A 19,373-nucleotide genomic window follows, 5' to 3' on the forward strand; every position below is an offset into this window, starting at 1 on the left:
TTGTATCTTTTACTTATTTTCTCTATCAATAAGGTATATCTGAGGAAAAAAATATATGACTTGCAAATTTATTATTTCAAACTGGTTTTAACTAGTTTTTTTGATAAATTTAAATAGATAAAATTCAAATAGTTAACTGCGCCGGTCACTTGGCCACAATGTGTTTGGATAGAAGTGCCCCGGACCGATCCAAACGCTCGGCGAACGAGGGCGGCCATAAGGAGAGAGAAATTTGTGCGCGAGATCTGTGCCCTAGCTGCGTAGGAGAAAATGGGAATGGGAAGATGGTTGAAGATAGCTGTGCTTGTGGGGATCCTGGGGATATTTAGAGGATTGATAAAGAATTATGGATGGGACAAAGAGGTAGCTATTCAGATATTGAAAGATCAGTATGATAAACTGGGTATTTGGGCCATCCCACTGTACGTCGCTATCCATACACTCTCTATCGCTCTCTGTTTGCCCTCTTCTGTTTTCTTGGAAGCCGCCGCTTCTCTGCTATTTGGCTTCTTCCCGGCCCTGCTCTGCGTCTTCTCGGCTAAGGTGCTTGGTGCTTCTCTTTCGTTCTGGATCGGCAGGTTTGCCTTCTTCTTCTATATCAATTTCGTTGCTTATCGTCAACGGAACAAGACTCTCATATCTTTATTAGGTTTTGGTTGAATTTTCACTCGCTTTCCTTGTTCAATATAATTCTTTATGACTTATTAGTTACGGACTCAGCTGAGACTATTCTCTGATCAATCTGTTAAGTTGAGTCCAGTCTTCATCAAATTAAGTCGCGGAGAGACTCTGGATTAATTCATATGAGTTGTAATTGTATGCCAGTCATTTCATCCTCCACTACCCTACTCGTTTCCTGATATTGATCATTCATTTTTGTGTATAGGTGAATAACGAAATTCTACCTATATAAGCATATTAACCTATTCATCAGTAGTGAGGTAAAACAAAAAACCTACTCATCGGTAGAAAAAGTACTGATTGAGGGTATGTAAATCTTATTTTAAAACCGTCTTTTTCGATAAATGGTAATGGGCTGTCATTTGCTAGAGACTAGAGCGTAGAGACTCCTAGAATTACAGGTTGTGACCCTCTTTCTTTTTCCTTTTTAACCCAGTATTGAATAATCACTTCTCCATGGTTTTGATCAACCAATGTCTTCGCTACTGAATCTAAAGAACGCATTAATGCACTCTACTTTCAATATCCAGCTGGTTTGAGAACCTGGGAATATCTTGAAAAACTCCTTGATATCTCCTATTATTTAGGATAACAATGGAAAAGGAATTCTTATCAGCTGTTTATCTTGCAAGCTGAATTGCCTGAGAAAAATAATTTTAGTTTTCTTTCTGTCTTTCAATAGATATATGTGCCAGGAACTACAAGAGTTAGAATCAGTGCCCTTGTATTCTGTAGTTTTATTGCGTCTATTTAACTTCTTGCACAAGCTCAGGTTATGGCCTTATGTATATATTCAGAAGAAAGAGTCAGATAGTTCTTATCCCTGAGGGAGGGTAGTCATGAATTTATCCTGATATAAGTAGGTTCATAAAGTATATGGTGATTTTAAACAATATTACATTACCAGAGATTAAGCTCTCATTCTTGGTTCAATGACATGAAAATCACTACGACAGTTTGCTGAAAACTGCCTGTGTTGTGCTACCCTAATGAGATTAAATTTTGTTGGGGGATAGCATTGGTCAATAAGGTTGTTGCATGAAGGCTACCCTACTCTTGTTAACACGTTGAGCAACAGTTTCCCTTGCATTAAATGTTATGTTTGCAATTAACACACATAATTCCTCCTATGTTTGATGTTATTTGTTTCAATCGAATTCAACTCGATTCCTTTTTTCAATTCAGGTTAATTTTGAGAAGTTCAACTTCAGCAGTAGGGTGGGCTCAGAAAAACAAATATTTTCATCTCCTTTCTAGAGGAGTTGAGCAAGATGGTTGGAAATTTGTACTTCTTGCTCGCTTCTCTCCTTTGCCCTCCTATGTTGTTAACTATACACTTGCTGCTACAAAAGTAGGGTTCTTGTTGGATTTTCTGCTTCCCACTGTTATCGGATGCATCCCAATGATCTTGCAGAATACTTCTCTTGGAAGCCTTGCTGGTGCTGCTGTTGCTACGGCCTCTGGCTCTGGGAAATCTCCAATATGGTCTTACCTGTTTCCAGTAGTTGGCATACTATCTAGTGTGCTTATTTCTTTGAGAATCAAGAAGTACTCAAAGTCCCGTTTCAATAGCTAAAAGCTTTCCGTTCAAAAATAACCCTTTTGACTTGGGGTAGAACTTATCTGGAAATGAAGTGCCTTGAAAAGGGTTGGTCTTTTGGCTTGATATTCATATTTAGTCCCTGACATGTTCTATTATGCCGACTCCTTATAGGACTTTTTTTGTCTTATCCTTTTTCTTCTTAGAACTGTTTTTTGTGATAACACTTAAACCAATGATCTACTTATGAAAGTCACACATGTAGAAGAATCCATGTATTGGTGATAAGTGGAATTCATTGTTGTGTGAGTATTTCTTCAGTAGGTCCAACTGCTAGAAAACTCGCCAGCAAAGGAGTTGGCCGTATGAAGTTACTTTGCATCATTTGTCACATTTTACGATCATTATTATATTATACATGAAATATTATTGATATGGTAAAATATAGTGAAAAGATATGTATTTTTTCAACCTATAATTCTTCCATCTTGCATATTCTATTAAAAAAAAAAAAAAACTAGCTGAAGGTAAAATACCATATAACACTTTCCTGCAAATTAAGCTTGTGATTAATTAGCGGCTCATTAATGACAAGAAATCAATTTGCAAGGTGAGATCATACGTTTTTAATCAAATATCAAATTTTAATATCACATTTCAGACTTAGGAGGGGTGTTTGGTAACTCCTAAAAACACTTAAAACAGGTATTTTTATGCAAGTAGAAATCTAACAAAACACTTTTTAAAAAGTTAATCAAAACATCTTAATGATGACAACCTCATACTTTTGTCATTATCCATTATCAAACACAAATGTGGAGCATGGTATAAACTGGGTGTGCAAGCTCAGAAATCACAGCAAATATCATAAACATGTTAATTTAAAGTGCATGAGCATAAATCTCAAAACAAAATTGTGCTCCATCCGGTTTTTTTTTTTTTAATAAGAGATATTTAGAGATAATAACAAAATTTGTTTGTTAATATCTTATTTTACACTTATTTAATTATTTATATAATTGTATTTAATTTTCACATATTCCCTCTTAATCACACACACTCTTCCACGTAAATGAGATTATATTTGACAAAAAAGTTATATTTTTTACATGTTGATCATTTTCAATTAATTTTAACATTCAAATAACGTAATTTGATTAGTTGTATTTTATTTTAAAAAAACAAAAGGAGTACAATATAAATATAAAATATATTCTAAATACATACCAACTGATTAATTAATTTTTTATAACGTATTCCATTTTTCTTTGACAAATAAGATGGGAGTCATTATTTCAATATCATGGGGGATTCACCTAGTTCAACAATGATGGTGATGACGGTCAAGTTCTCTAATCACATTTATTATTTTATTATTATTTATTAAAATAATATTTACAAATTCATCTATAAATTTAGCTTAATAAATCTAAGCAATTTATCTAAATTTTGTCCATAATTAACTTCTCAAATTGGTTCCAAATTAAGATTCTTCCAAGAAAAAAAAATACACGATTATGATTCTTTTTGAATTACTTAATATCCGTTTGGATTAACAATAGAAAAATAATTTATTTTCAATTTAACTTTTAAAAAAGTAAGATTAGGTAATATAATTTTTGTTTGAATTAACTTTTATAAAAACTAATTTGTAAAATAAAAAAATTATTTAGATTATGATTGGATAAGTAAATTTAGTCGTAAGAAAACCAAGAAGAATATACCTCCATTAAATAATATAATAATTTTAAATTATTATAATAGGAAGAAATTATATTTTATGAATACAATATATTTAAATTAGAAATTATAGCAAGGTGAAAATTTTTAAACCAAATAATATTATATAATTAATTGGATGATATATTTTGCACAATTTATATAAATATAAAATAAAAAATAATATTAAAAATAAAAAATATTATAAAAAATCATCTTAAAAATTATTTTTATTTAAGAAAACATTAAAAATAAATAACTATGGATTGATTAGGAAGCATTAAAAAAAATGCAAATAGAAGTGTAAGGACAGCATAAGAGTAAAAATGTCTTTTAATTTCAAAAATATACTTTCCTATAAATTATAAGTTTCACATAATTTTACAATCTTCCCTAAAAAAAGCAGCTTTTAGCTTGTAAGTAAGATTGACCAAAAGCTGACAAACACCTCACAAAATGCCAAACGGGTTTTTGGCTTTCAAAAGCTGCTTTTCATCCACACACGTGCGGATCCAAACAGACCCTTAAATGATGTGGGGTTGTCGAACAGGGAATACTTTTTGTTTCTATATCAGTAAATACTAAATAATGCATACTAATAATAATTGAAAATTAAAATTTTGCATCGATGTTTAGTCAAACTTAAATTCATCGTGAGATCTTGGCTTTCATCGTTTACTCCCTAAACTAAACAGCGTAGGCGCAGGCCAACTAATAATCAATAGGTGAAGCTGCCTCCAAAATAGGTCTCACCCGTAGATGTGGAGCGCGATCCGCTTCCCCGAACCAAGTACTCAATAACTAGCCCAAAGTTGAACTTCGAACAATCAAGTCCATGATCTTATCTGCCTCTTCCATTCAAGTTCCGATTCCGACTAACTTAAGCTGCCGATAATGTAAAAATTGCAGATTTAATTTCAGTTGTAAAGACCACGAGTAAAGACATTCAGGGCCAAAAAAAAAAACATTTATATTTACCTCGTTTTTAGTCCTTGAAATTTGGAAACCAATAGTTTAAAGGACAAAAAAATCTTTAGGTGGGCCAAAATAAATCAAATTTCAGGATCGTAACCAAAATGAAGTCAAATTTTAATGACTAAGGGGATGTTTAGATGGAAACCAAACAAAGATTTCAAAAATGCTTTTACAGTTTACGAAGTAAATATGTGGAGGAGTTTGCGTCGATTTGTGGAAAAGTCCTTCTCAGAAGCACTTTTACAGGTTGTCAAACACCCCCCCAAACTACTTGTTCCGAATTTCAGAAACCAAATTCAAAGAATAAATGGTATTAACCCAAAAAAAAGTACTGGGTATGCAAAGAAATTAAAAATACAGATTAGGGCGCAGAGGGGCTTACGATATTATTCCGTGGGTGGCCCCAATAAAATCCTTGCAGGACGATAGGAAATACGTTGCAAGCGGCAAGGATATAAATCGCTAGAGCATGCATACCCATCCATTTCATGACCGTCGTAACGCGACGATATCCACAAACATCAACCTGCATTTTTTTTTTAAAATTGAAAGTTAGGCACAAAATTGTTAGACACATTGTACAAAATTAACATTATATCGTGTTGAAAAGTAGATAATATAAGAAAACCACTATGAACCGTCAGCTCACAATCATAAATCAAAATTTACCATCAAGTAAATTCCCGTAAAGAGAATGCCAGCAGCACCAGCAGTGACGCACATATAACTGAATGAGTACAGAACCTTATTTATGTGCATCCCTACAAATTAAATAACAGAGAGAACAGATAACTTAGAAGTACATCAATCACCTGCAAAATTATGATATAATCTGATTACAGTTGGTTTTGGAGTAATTTAAGGCATTCTCTATTTAGCATAGGTTCGAGCAGTATTAAGGTTGAACTCAAATACATAAATTATTTTGATCATCATAATTATTGTAGAAGGAGTTTGTATTCGCTAGGATTTCATATTCTTATTGGATACAGACCCACACAGACGAATGAGCATAGAAACAATTTACTCTTCAACATTGTCTCCCCTATTTCTTTGCACCTTCCTTGAATTTCTTCTCTAAACTTTGATCAGTACTCACATAGGTTAAGAGCAGTAAGCTTACCAAATACGTCCAAGGCAAAGCCAAAGACTACCAGACAAGAAGTTGGGATCATCCAATGCAGGATTCTCACTCTGTGGTCCTGCATGAAACAACGTCAAAAGCACTGTAAGGGAAAAAAAGAAAAAAGAAAAAGAAAAACTTGTATCGATGGACCGCAGAAAAAAACAAAAGATACTAAGAAACAGTGCTACCTTAAAATGGACTATAATATGTCCGTATTGCAAGCCAACCAAGCAGGTAACAATAGCCATCACTGAGCTACAAATTCAATGAAATGAGAATTCTGTAAATATTCCATTTCCGAAAAGAAAAAAATTCCAAACAATTGCAATTTTTTTGGAGATAGAATGAAATTACTAACTCAATATCTGGCATGTACAGAATGAAAACTTCATTATCGATTCTACCAATCATAAAAAAGCCACAAATATAGGAAAGCAAAAACAAGTGCTCCAAATTCAAAGTTATGAAGGCCCAGCAGCGGTTATTTAGATGTCTTGTGGTAATGTCTCCTGAGTCCTTACCATCGCAAGATGGGAAGCCCGCATAAAGCATCCTATCACTAGGGGGTAAGGGACTAATTAAGAAGCCGATGGGTGTCACTACAGGATGCTCAATTACTTCTCAATTTTCCACAGTATATCTAGACAATTAAGACAGTCCATAAATCAGATCTTAAACATTTAAAATCAATTGCATCTCAATTGAGAGGCAATTGAGAATGGTCTCAACTCATGCATGGCTTGAGCTTGTTTCAATACGGACAGAGAAATTTACTGACAAATTTTGTCTTTGAATAAAAAAATTACAATACTTTTTAATTAAAAAGTAAAAGGGAAAAAGAACGAGAAAGAGTTTTCTGGAAGCTTGTTTTCAACTAAAACCAAAAAATGTGTTCACAGGTCGAGATGGGGCAAGATTGAACCAAATTACAACGCTTGAGCTTGTTTCAATATGGGCGGAGAAATTTACTCACAAACTGAGTTGTCTCTTTTAAGGACCGAACCCCAATACTTTTTAATTAAAAAGTAAAAGGGAATAAAAGAACCAGAGAGAGTTTTCAGGAGGCCTGTTTTCCGCCAAAACCAAAAAATGTGTTCCCAGGTCGAGACAGGCTAGATTGAACCCCTGCTCAAAGAACAGCTGAGACAAGTGGGCCAAAACCAGCTCAGGCCAAGTTTTGGGCCAGCGGTAAAACTTGAAAAAAAAAATTCAAAAAGTGGAAAGAAGAAAATAAAAAATAATTTTTTATTACAAAAATATAATCAAATTCATTCAAGATATATATATTTTATAAATCAATTTTGAGGTAAATTTTATCTTTTAAAAAAATCAAGAATATTTAATAATCAGACGTTATTTTTACATAACATGAAATAGTGAAATCAATTTAGAATTTTAAAAATAAAAGGAATCAACTATTAAAAATTCTTAATGACAATGATAATCATAAAGATAACTTCAGTTAAAAACTCCAAAATCAATCAACATTAAACAAATTTGAAAAATAAATATAAATATGTTATATATAAACCAGGTTGAGTGGGCAGAGGACACGCTGCCTGCCGCCCAGCAGTCCCAACACACTAAACGAAACCGGCCTAACGTGGGCTGGTATTTCAGGGAGGGCCAAACCTACCAGGCTATGAAGTGGTGGGATTACATGCTATGTCATCCTTTTATAAGTGATGTCATAACAAGAAAACTATGCCAATCTAAAATGAGAGGTGCCCCTCTATATTCGTAAAGAAACATTTTGAATCCCATAAATCAGCAATCATCAGCTGTATTCTTTAATAGTCCACTCTGCATTTGTATATCAAGCATGAAGTAGGAAAGATGAGGGCAAATAACAAACTCACCTCAGGAGTCCTTCAGGATCAAAAGGGGCCTGACACCAAGAGGGAGCATCAGAAGGCAAGGGTCCATAGTCTGGGGAATTGATACTGCACTCCTATTTGAAAAAAATAAAGGTAAAATGGTCACAAGAAGATAAATAAACAAACATAGTCAAGACCATTCAACATAGAAGAAAGTATACCTGCATCCTTGCATAAATTGGTCTCCTGTATAAATGCTGTATGCCCAATATCTTACGATCAATCATTCCAACAGCATTACAAGCTGGTCCAGTATCACCTCTTACTCCACATTTAACCTGGCAAATAGTTTCGTAGGTTACACGGATTCCATTTCCAAACAATACCCTCAGTTAAATTATACCCCAACGAAAAATCATTACCCTCCCAACAACATAGAACAGTAAACAAACATCAACACTTACAGAAGCTATCTTTGGTGGTAAAGAAGGCTCTGTTGGAATCTGATACTCCCAGTCAGAAACATACAAGCCATATAGCAAGGAAAGATAAAGGCTAATAAGAAACAGAGCCACCCCCCTGTTAAAGATCAGCAAAGCACAGTCATTATGCAAAATAAAATAAACTGTTAATCTAAAAGGAAAGCATTGGTTTGGGATGCATGATAGAAGAGGAAGGCACAAAACATGCATCATGAACACTGCGATTGAATTGCGAGCAGAAATCCAGTCACTCCAGCAGATTTCAACAAGTCGTGACCAAGATTAAATTACACTTTCATGCTCATGCAGAAATGTCAAAATTAGAAATGCAGCAGGAAGGGGAAAACATATCCCAACACATATCACAAACACCAAAATTGCCATTTGAACAGCATTGGGTGACCATTATGATTTTTCACTTCATAGATTCCTTCTACGTATTTGTTCCAATCTCAGATTCTGCAAAACTACGGGATCAAGAGAAAGTAATCTATGATGTTCCATGTGCCACGTAACGTAGTTTTTGGAGCAAACAAAAATCAATTTACTGCCTCCAACCATTGGCATTAAAATTGCATTTATATGATTTAATCATCAATTCATAGTCTACTTTGTAAACTCTGAATTCTAAACAAAAATATTAAATTCAAATTTTATGGTATATCGGTCCTTCGAGATTTACTCCATTAACAAATCTCATATATTTCTTTTCCATTATACTCAAAAAGTTTGGGTATACATAATAATAAAAAATGTTTATTCAGTCACCAAATCCGGCATTATTATTATATCTTGAAAGAGCAATTAACCCATGCTTCCAAGTTGAAAATCATGTAGCTTCACCAATCCTCAATTAAGAACATCAAAATTCAGAAGGATTATTTAAGCTTACCACTGGTTTTGATACTTTCTTAGTAAAGATGATCCTGAATTAACAGTGTCATCACCCTTGAGCCAAATTTCACATAGTGCTGCAACCAAATATGCTACTGCAATTCTCTGCCGCCCAATCAAGAAAATAAAAGTAGCCGTTATTTATACAGGAAGAACAAAGACAACCAACAATAAATAAATAAATAAGAAGCTTGACTTTTGGTCACTTGCAGAATCATTAAATAGAGGAGATCATTATTACACAGGATGTACTCACAACAAAAGAAAAAATTTTCACATGAACTTCCACATTTGGTCACTTGCAGAAACATTTAAGAATTTTTCTATGGGAAATAGCTCTTATTGTTCAGACTTCTTGCATATATACATAACTTCCTGCTGCCAGTTGGCACATGATGTCTTTCTGTCTTTGTATCAACTACGTGGAATTAAGAAAAGGTATCGAGAACCAATATGAAAAACATACCTGCAGTATTCCCATCCATCTAATCTGTTTAATATCCACTCCATATGTCAGATCGTTGAGGCCATGGAGAAATCCTCCTGCAGAAAAAGTTGGGAGAGCATTTAACAGAGAAATATGTATACACACATATGCATCTATGTATCAAAATTGCTAGTACTCAGAATCTAGCACGTACATCATAATTGATTTTTTAATTATCAATAACGATATTTGTTTAACACATGTTCCTTTCAAATTGGCACCAACCAATCACGCTTAAAACATGGCCTAGGATTTGCTACATACAAAGCCAAAGTTTCAGTCAACCACCTTGAACAAAAAGGCCAAATGCCAGAAGCTTCAGTGCTCGCAAAATTGCTTTTCTAGTTGAAACAACTCTGGAAGACAGCTTCTGTTCAAACAACCAAGATTTGTCAAAACAAATAAACAGGATTCTAGAAAGACCTATAATGAAACTGGTTCTAGTCAAATGATTCAAATCTAGCCTACAGAAAGTTACATAATGAAATTGGTTTTAGTTAAATGACACAAAATCTAGCATGCAGAAGAAACACAAACTATGGTACTAAATAATGCCATAACAAACATATTTTGACTAACCTCATTAGACAACAGTATAAGATGGATACCTTGTATGTAAGTGCAAGAGAAACACCAACTATAAAAAGGAAAAATGGCATGACAAAATCTGCTACTGTTAAACCATTCCATGGGGAATGATTAATCGCTGGAAGGATCCCACCAACATCATCCACCAGTATCATCAGCTGCATAGAGATTGAGCAATGAATAATCAGAAAATTTAAAAATGAAAAATTTGGGAGAAATAAATCCAGGAATTCTTGATGAAATATTATTAAGTTTCATTAACCAAAAGATTGATTTATTATGTCCAAAATTAACCGCATATAGATTTTATCAACCCTTCAGCTACTTAAAATGACTAAATCATGCTTCTTTCACAAAGTTACAAAACAATGTTTTCCTTGAGAAGTCAGAATAATCTGTAAACTCATGTCCAAAGTCTATAAAACGAGGTTTCATGCAATACCTTCTAAAAATAGATATCACAAGGTTGCATAGGTGCAATCAGTGCTAAATTTATAGGGGGAGATTAGTGAAAGAATAGATAAAACTTCCAATCACGGAAAAATTGATTTCATCCCCAACAATAACATCCTGACCCTATTTAAAACACCATGACCTGTAAAACTGAGGATGTCCTTATTTTTGAAGTTGCCTTCAACGCCTCACTTTGGAAATCGTTGAATTATCAAAAAGAAGTTAAACTCTGCTTAGAGACTAGACTAAGAGCATGTTGGGTAACATTGGGAAAGCAAAAGTCCTTTTGAGGAACTTTCAAAAGCCAAAAGCAGTGTGGATAATTTTCATATTCAGAGAGTCCATTTGCAATGCTTCTGAAAGTCCATTTGCTAAATTCTAGCATGGGTTACTTAACAAAAGTTAGTTTGGCTTTTGAACAACTTTAAGTTACCATCCAACGATAAAAGCTGGTCTGGATTACTTTCCATACATCTGAGTATACCAAACTACGTTTTGAAAAAATGTATACAAAGATAAATTCCGTTACAAAAACTACCTTTTACAGAAGTAATTTTTTGGCAAATGGAGACTTCTGACGAATTGAAAACCAACACACTCTAAAACTCCATAAGAAAATGGAAAGGAAACAGACAAGACAGCTAATTTCTCAAGTAAATCCACTATATGGTTTTTTATTTCACCAAAATTAACATACGGAAATTGGAAATAAGAATAGCAGCTGCACATACGTGAATTATAAACATGATGCTCAAAAAAGGCTTCCATAAAATTATAAGAGGGAAAAAAAAAGTCTAAAAAGGGCATTTGACGAGCGATTGGGCCCATATGAATATAAATTATGCGTCTTTGACGGGCGTGGTAAACTGGGGATTGCCACGCTAGCTAGGTCAAAGGTTCAATCTGCAAACTTAGAATAAATATCATTATAAATAAGAGGTGAACGGTAAGCTATTTAAGAAGACCATCCACGTAAGGGGAAAAAACAACGACCTTAAGAGGGAAAAGTCAATGACAAGTGAGAAAGTTTCTAAGTATAGTCTGCGGAGGTATATTATTTGAGGCAGCTAAAGGCTTGGATCCCGGCTCTAATGCACGAGTAGTACTTCCGAGGCTCTCACATATGATAGTCTATTACTTGTCAATTCGGAAAAGCTGGAAAAACCTATAAGAATAGTTTACACTTTACTAGTCGGAAGGGTCAACTTTCCATATGAGTGAAAGACCGTCAATAAGAAACGATGGATCAAGGCACCAAACGAGTGCATGATATAGCGTCTCTTCAAAGTAAAGTAAGGAGAAATTAATTATTATATCTTTAAAAGGTGAGCTGTATTTATGACGACCGCGTTTCTGAATGTTTGCATCATTAAATTTCTGAAACACGGATAAGCAAGGAAATCGAGCGCAAGGATGACAAGGGCTAAATTTGGAATAACTGGACAGGTATAATATCGGGGCAGCTAAAGATCCGGATGAATCCATTTCTCCATGACAACAAGCTACCTCCATAAATATCGGAGAATATTACTGGACTTTTAAGATTTGCCAGCGAGACGAGAGACGAACACGAAAGAACGACCCCCCCCCCCCCAAAAAAAAAAAAAACAAGAAGAAGAAGTGGCGCCATATTTGGTATGCCGAACCCGGACCTCATTCTTGGGCTATCTTACCATCTATCGAAGAAGAATTTAAAAAAGAGACAAAAGAAAGGGGGGGAAACAAATGACAGAGGCAAAAAGAAGGGGAAAGAACGTTTAGGCCAAATTGGACGAACAAGGAAGACACCTCTTCACCTCTGCGCTGGAGACACGACCGTTAAACCATTATTAATTATTAATAATCATATGAAAACGAGTTCAGAAAGTCTGTCAAGCCATACTAACCAAAACCCCTAATTAGTAACTACTTCAGCAACATAAAACAGAGGGGGGAGACAAAAAGAGAGAGCTAGCTAGCAAGATGCGAGAAAAACATTACCGCAACGGTGAGACCTCGAAAAACGTCAAGTGAAACAAGACGTTGAGGTTGGTTCCTGGAAGACGAGAGTGAGTGATCGTCGATTTTCTTCGCCCATCTTTCCTCATTGGCGTAGGCAGTGGCAGATCTTGATTCAGAAATCGGAAGAGCCATCTCCACATCGTCTTGTCCAGTTGTTTGCAGCATTCTGCAAGGATCCAACCTCCTTTGCTCATCATCACCCTCATCGTAGTTCTTGATTGGCTTGTAAGTTCCCATGACTCTCAAATCCACCATCTAGTTGTTCCCATCAAAAGAATCACCATATATCCCTCTGCTTTCGCTAAATTCGCATATTTATTCGAGTTTCGAGATAGAGAGGGGAGTTCCCTTACTTGAGACGAGAATATGATGATGGAAAAGATGAACTACTCCATCGAGATGCGCTCTTCCTTTTTCTCGCTCCTGATTCTGAAGAAGCCTCAGCCCACTACACCTTCTCTCTGCTTCGGCGAAAGCAAATATTTAAAGGTCGGGGACACACAACAAATTTTAATTTTTCTAGTATTATCTCTTTTTCTTTTTTTAGGATACTTCCACACGTATCTATTCAGCTATAACGTGCAGTTTTATTAGTTAAAAAAAAAAAAGAAAAAAAATCAACAAGATTCTGCGAAGAATATATAAAAATTATTTGAGGAATATCATTTGCAAATTTCAGATATTAAAGTGAAATTAAATTTACTAAATTAATATGTGCTAACTTTTAAATGTGTTCATGTATATCTTATGATATTAAGTCGGTGAATATATATATAATTGTTAATGAATTGGTTTCTTTATTAATACACATGATAATCAATAAATCAATAAATAAGATAAAAACAGAATGATTTGTTAATGTTACTTTATCATTTCTTGAGATGAGATGATTTTCTTCCTTTAAACAGTTAATTTCAAAGTAGCATTATAATTAAACAAACTAATTTAAATGTACTATACAAATGGTCGGCAAAAAATGTATTATATAAATGTTTTGGCCAGATTATATAATTAAACAATTAAAATGTATAAGATTGTTTGTGAAAACACTTATTATATAAAATTAAAATGAGCTGGTAATATTCAATGATATTGATTTTTTTTCAAATAATTAATTTCTTTTTTTGAATTTTATATACATTATTTGGAAAAACAAATCTATATCCATGTGCAATCCGATAGGATCAGGGATTCCTAATAAATAAGGATAGTTAATAAATAATTTTTAAATATCATATAAGTTTCCAAATGAATAGATTTATCTTTAGAACTCATTAAATTAAGGGTGTGTTTGGATGAAACCAAACCGTGGTTTGGAAAAGTGATTCTGGAGAATAGATTCTGGAAAAAATAGATTCTGTGAAGAATAGATTTTGTAAAAAAGTGATTCTGAGAAGTGAGAGTGTTTGGATAGTTGTTATCAGAAGCACTTTTTATATATACAAATTACTAAAAAAAAGACATAAGTTAATATGATAATTACAGAAAAATAGATTTTATGATATATTTTAATTTGAAGAAATAAAATTGTTAATAATATGTTTTTTACCAACATAATTAATAATACATAAGATAATATAATTAATAAATAATTAATGTCTATATATATTTATAAAATATAAGATTAAATATTTTATAAAAAAATATGTTTATAAAAAAAATAACAAGATACATATCATATAGGCCCTCACACTCTTCCTTTTTTCTCCAAAAGCAAAAAAATTTTGCTTTTTCCAAAACCATGGTTTTGGAGTCAAAACCATGGTTTTGACCCAAAACCATGGTTTTGGTTTTTGGAGAGGCTGTTTGGGTAGCATTTTTCCCAAACCATGGTTTGAGTCCCCAAACTTTTTGATTGCCGGAATAAATGGAGATTAACGCAACTTGAAGCAAACATTAAAAAGCACTGACACTTCCGTAAGGTTGAACAGATGCATGGAACTTTTTTTCTTCTTTTTTATTATTTTTTTTTAATTTGATGGATTGTTATGCAGACCTGTTTGGAATGGCTTATATGTAGCTTTTTAATTATAACTTACAAAATACGAAGTAAATATATGATAATAATTTTATCTCGATTTACGTAAAATGTATTTATAAGTAATTTCAATGGTAACAAAGAAGGCCATAATCTAACGAAGTGAAATAAAAGAAGTTCGTTTAAGTATGGTTGTCCATACTGCCAAAATTCTAAAATTGGTATTTTTAAAACTCTATTGAAAGAGAAATTTTTACGTACTCTGGGAGTGCCACCTCATGTAAACTCTGGTCAATGAAAATACAACACCTGGGCTAATTTGAATCCAAGCTGTCAGCTTCTTTTTTGACACTAGCATCACGTTTTTCTAAACCGACGTGCTGGCAGAGAGGCGTGAAGCACCCCCATACCCCTTCACCCTCCCTACCCCGCTTTCTACGGGTTCCCCCCTTCTTCAATTCTTCCCATTTTTTTATATCAAAATTCTTAATTCCTAATTAATTTTAATTATTTAATATTCTTTTTGTGGGATTTTCTCCAAATAATATACATTCTATCTAAAGAAAAAAACTTACATAATAATAAATAAAAAATAGAATTGTTTATTTATATGAAAAATTTTAATAATATGATTTATAAATAGGATAAAAAATATTTTATTTCTATCTTGTAAACAGAATTAAAAAAGTGTTACTGCACTCCTAGGTCAATTTTCTAAATTCATCTGAATTTTACCTATGATGATTAGATGGAGTGGGGATGCTTTAGATCATGTATTTAATTACATTGAATTTTTTTTACGAAAAATTAACATGTAAATAAAAAATGGATAGACTTTTTTCATCTAAATATGATGAAACTCAAATTTAATTTAATAAAAGTTAAATATTTAAATAAAAATATATTTTTTATATAATACAAAATAAATTATAAAATATTTAAATGGTAAGCGATTGAACTTTTGTAACAGTTAAAATTATTATATAATTTTGTTAACCAGAAATGAAGAATCTTGGAATAAAAAAATTGGAAAGAAATGGAAGTGTAGAACTTAAAAGTTAAAACCCAATTTGCACCGAAAATAAAGTAAAAGTTAAAAATGTTAGAGGAGAGGGGGTGAAGGAGTGCGGGAGTGCTTGAATGTCAAGGGCCTGCCCGTAGGTTCTAGGGAGTGTGATGCTAGCTTCAAAATGAAAGGCGACAGCTTGGATGAAAATCAATTTAAGTGTTACATTTTTATTGGTCGGAGTTTATGTGAGGTGACACTCCCAGAGTATGTAAGAATTTCTCGTATTGAAAAGCAGAAGTTAGTCAAGAATTAATATAAAAAAAAGTGTTGATAACAATGATTATTCGCAGTGATAATATAATATTAATGTGAGGGAATCCCCTTACCTAAAGATGCATAGACATCCACCACGGACCGGTAATCTGTGGAGTAAGCTGGTCAAAAAAAAAAAAAAGAATGGGTAGTTGGTATTATTGGTATTTTTTTATCAATTTGATATTCTATGTTATTTTTTTATTAATATGAAAATTATTTAAAATCAATAAATATCGTACGTATAAATAATTTTACTTATTATTAATATATTATTGAGTAATATTTTTTAAATATAGAAACACATGTATTGAGTTTTTTTTTTTTTAAATATTAGCCTGCCGAAGTAAAATCTGATCTTTGCGCGTGAATTGGGTCCACTTGGAGCTCCTGCTCTGCGTCTATACATTAACTCTGGGAAAAGGACAATTGAGGTTGAAAAGGTCGAATGAATGGTAGCCAGGCTTCAACAAAGTCTTTTAAAAAGTAAGCTACGAGTATCTACTACCTGCTAAGGTCAAAAAAAAATCTCCTGCCTCTGCTCCCCGTTTGGTATGATAGAATTAATTTGACGGAAATGGATATGGATATGGAAATAGACATGGAAATGGGATTTAAAAGTATGTTTGGTATGTTGGTGGAATTTGACAAAATTTTTATTTGAAAAGACTAAAATGCCTTTACAATTAGAGGGGAAAAAATCCCCTTTCATCGATCTTCATGCCCGACCTTCCTTCATCCCTCCAGAAAGAGGAACCATAAACAATCTATGACAAATGATGGCCACCGAAAAAAAAACAAACAAAAAAGAAAGCAAGATGTAGAAGTAAAAATGTCTTGCTCAATACGAAAAAATGCCATTGAGTTTCAGCTAAATACAATAAAGAAAAAGATGAAATGATGAAATAGATGAAGTATAAGGGAGAAGAAATCTCATAACAAAGGAGAAAAAAATAACCCTTCAATCTAGATATAGTAAGCCAGCGGCGTCTTCAACTTCTAGATCTAGAGAGAGAAGAAGTCGAAGCTCTGGCAAACAAAGGAGAAGCCATTCCCAACCCTCTTCCTCTCTCAGTTCATCAGCTCTCTTTGATAGCTAACACCTCTAGTAGTCATGATCTGAAGAACATGTAATCGCTAAATCTGTTGGTGGGTGCAAAGCTTGTCGGCAATGGGATGCGAGATGATGGGGTACGAAGCTCAGCAACGATGTGTGTGAAGATGCCTATGTTATATAAAGGGAGGGCAAAAGTAAGTTATGAGACATGGAAATGTAAATCTTGGGGTTGTAAGATGGAAGCCAATTCCATCATTTTGGCTTCCACATGGAAGCAAATTCCATTGTGATTTGGTATACCAAACGTACAACAGACTTGGATTTCATTTCCATTTCAATTTCCTAAAAAATGTTGAGTTTAATTCCAAATCTAAAGATACTATTTCACTTTATTTTTCAGATTTGATTTTTTTAAAAACTGTTTTTATTGATTGTGAAGGTTTTCATTAAAAAAATAATTCCAATACATATGATTTGATATTATAATTTAAAAAAATCAACACACCTTTTTTTTTTTACAATCAACCAATTTAACTAATTTTCTTATTTTTTAAAACTAGTTATTTAGGTTTTATATAAAGGATTGAAAGTAGCATTTAAATAATTTCAAAGATTAATATTATATTTAGTCTCCTAAATTTGACATTATTTAATTTTGATCCATAAAATTTGAAATCAATAATTTTGGTTCTTAAAATTTTACTTCAGTTTGTTTCATTTAAAGATTTTTCCCCCACCGAAGGATTTTTGGTTTTTTGTTGCTGCAATAATGTTTTCGGTCTTTGAAATAAAATTTTAGAGACTAAAGCTACTTATTTCAAATTTTAAATATCAAAACTAAAATGAATTCAAATTTAAAAGACTAAAAATAAAATTAATTATACTTTTAAATAAAAATCTTAATTATAGATAAGAATTATATCTTAAGTTTAAATATTCTATTTACAATTGAGACTAATTGTTTGAATTGATATTTATGACTTATTTTTTCATAAAATGAAATTGTTAAAGGAGAGAATAACAGAAAAATATCTATAGAATTTCAAAAACGATAAATAAGTAATTTTAACATATTTTGACTTGTCAAAACTATCACAAAAGTAATTAAACTATTACAAGAGTAGTTAGTATAACCTATTTGTCTTTTTAAAATTCAAAAGGTATTTTTCTGTTATTTTTTCTTATTGAAGACCTAACTATTATTAATTTACAATTTTGGAACTTAATTATTATTCTTCCATTAAAAAATGATGAAGTATTTTTCTTCTTTCCTTTTGACACGAGCAATGGTTGGGATTTGATCTACTCAATTGAAACCCGGCTACTAAATTATACATTGTTAATGTTAGGAATGGTTGATTGGTTATTTGCATTCAGTTTTGGCTAAAAAAATGAGTTCCTTAAATATGATTAATATTTTACAAATAAAATAAGACGCTACCACGTTGTGATTAACCAAGAAAGAAAGGTAAAACAAAAATTTTAATACATATTGTATAGAGGAAAATTTGACAAAATTAGAAAATTTAAAAAATGTGATAGGTTGGCGGACTCAGATTGGCACGCAAAGGGGCCTTTTCAACCCGCATTGCGCAAGGGTCAGGTCACAATGGGCCCACATTACCGTCCAGACCATGGATACATGTCAAGATGAAGAAATATAATGCATGACTTTCAAAGAGAGTAAAAACCATCCTCTACCAAACAACATATTTGACTTGGGGGGTATTTGTATACCTCTAAAAGTGCTTTGTAAAAGTAATTTTTCATAAATTGAGATAAACTACTCTATATATTCACTACACACACATATGTGTGTGTATATATATATATATATATATATCATAAAATCACTTTCAAAACCATGATTTGGTTTTCATCTAAATACCCTCTCAATTGAAAAGCACCATTGCAATGGTAAGAAACAGTATTCAAAAAAACACATCTCCAAACCCAATCCATGCCCTTACCGAGGCCACCCTTGTTAACATTAACTTTGAAACACAAAGGGCCCAACAACAATACATGAGCAAGGAGCGCATGGTTTGAAAAATTCTTAAATAAAGAGAGGCTGATTGTTATCTCGTGGTATTGAAATAAATCTATTCTTTATTTTCAAAAAAATAAATTGTAACTTCACGATCAGATATTTAATACTCTTCGATTAACATCCAACTAAAGGGGTTAAAGTTTTTTGGTTAATGCAAATTTTTGGTCCTTAAAATTTAAGCTCATTTTAATTTTGGTCCCTCAT

At 32.7% G+C, this 19,373-nt stretch overlaps 2 protein-coding genes across 3 annotated transcripts; one reads left to right on the forward strand and one right to left on the reverse strand.

Annotated features, from left to right (window-relative positions):
* The first annotated feature begins 196 nt into the window (after positions 1–196).
* Positions 197–2,591, forward strand: LOC114717664 (transmembrane protein 41B-like). The gene is made up of 2 exons (XM_028902874.1): positions 197–578; positions 1,867–2,591. The coding sequence occupies exons 1-2, from the start codon at positions 271–273 to the stop codon at positions 2,255–2,257; spliced, it is 699 nt and encodes a 232-aa protein (XP_028758707.1). The 5' UTR covers positions 197–270; the 3' UTR covers positions 2,258–2,591.
* Positions 2,592–4,336: 1,745 nt separating this feature from the next.
* Positions 4,337–13,222, reverse strand: LOC114717685 (heparan-alpha-glucosaminide N-acetyltransferase). Of its 2 annotated transcripts, XM_028902891.1 has the most exons (14): positions 13,117–13,219; positions 12,743–13,018; positions 10,330–10,467; positions 10,010–10,091; positions 9,701–9,777; positions 9,233–9,339; positions 8,323–8,437; positions 8,080–8,196; positions 7,901–7,992; positions 6,230–6,296; positions 6,039–6,117; positions 5,585–5,676; positions 5,298–5,441; positions 4,337–4,825 (listed from the first exon to the last, which is right to left on the reverse strand). In XM_028902891.1, exons 2-14 carry the CDS (start codon positions 13,016–13,018, stop codon positions 4,799–4,801), a joined length of 1,413 nt encoding a protein of 470 aa, XP_028758724.1. In that variant the 5' UTR covers positions 13,117–13,219; the 3' UTR covers positions 4,337–4,798. The 2 variants fall into 2 exon arrangements, with proteins under 2 accessions (XP_028758724.1, XP_028758723.1); XM_028902890.1 differs by having other exon boundaries at positions 12,743–13,222.
* Between the last annotated feature and the right edge of the window lie 6,151 nt (positions 13,223–19,373).

Source organism: Neltuma alba, unplaced genomic scaffold, assembly GCF_004799145.2.
Source record: "Neltuma alba isolate B1F8T4 unplaced genomic scaffold, ASM479914v2 tig00002146_pilon, whole genome shotgun sequence".
NCBI classification, from domain to species: Eukaryota; Viridiplantae; Streptophyta; class Magnoliopsida; order Fabales; family Fabaceae; genus Neltuma; species Neltuma alba.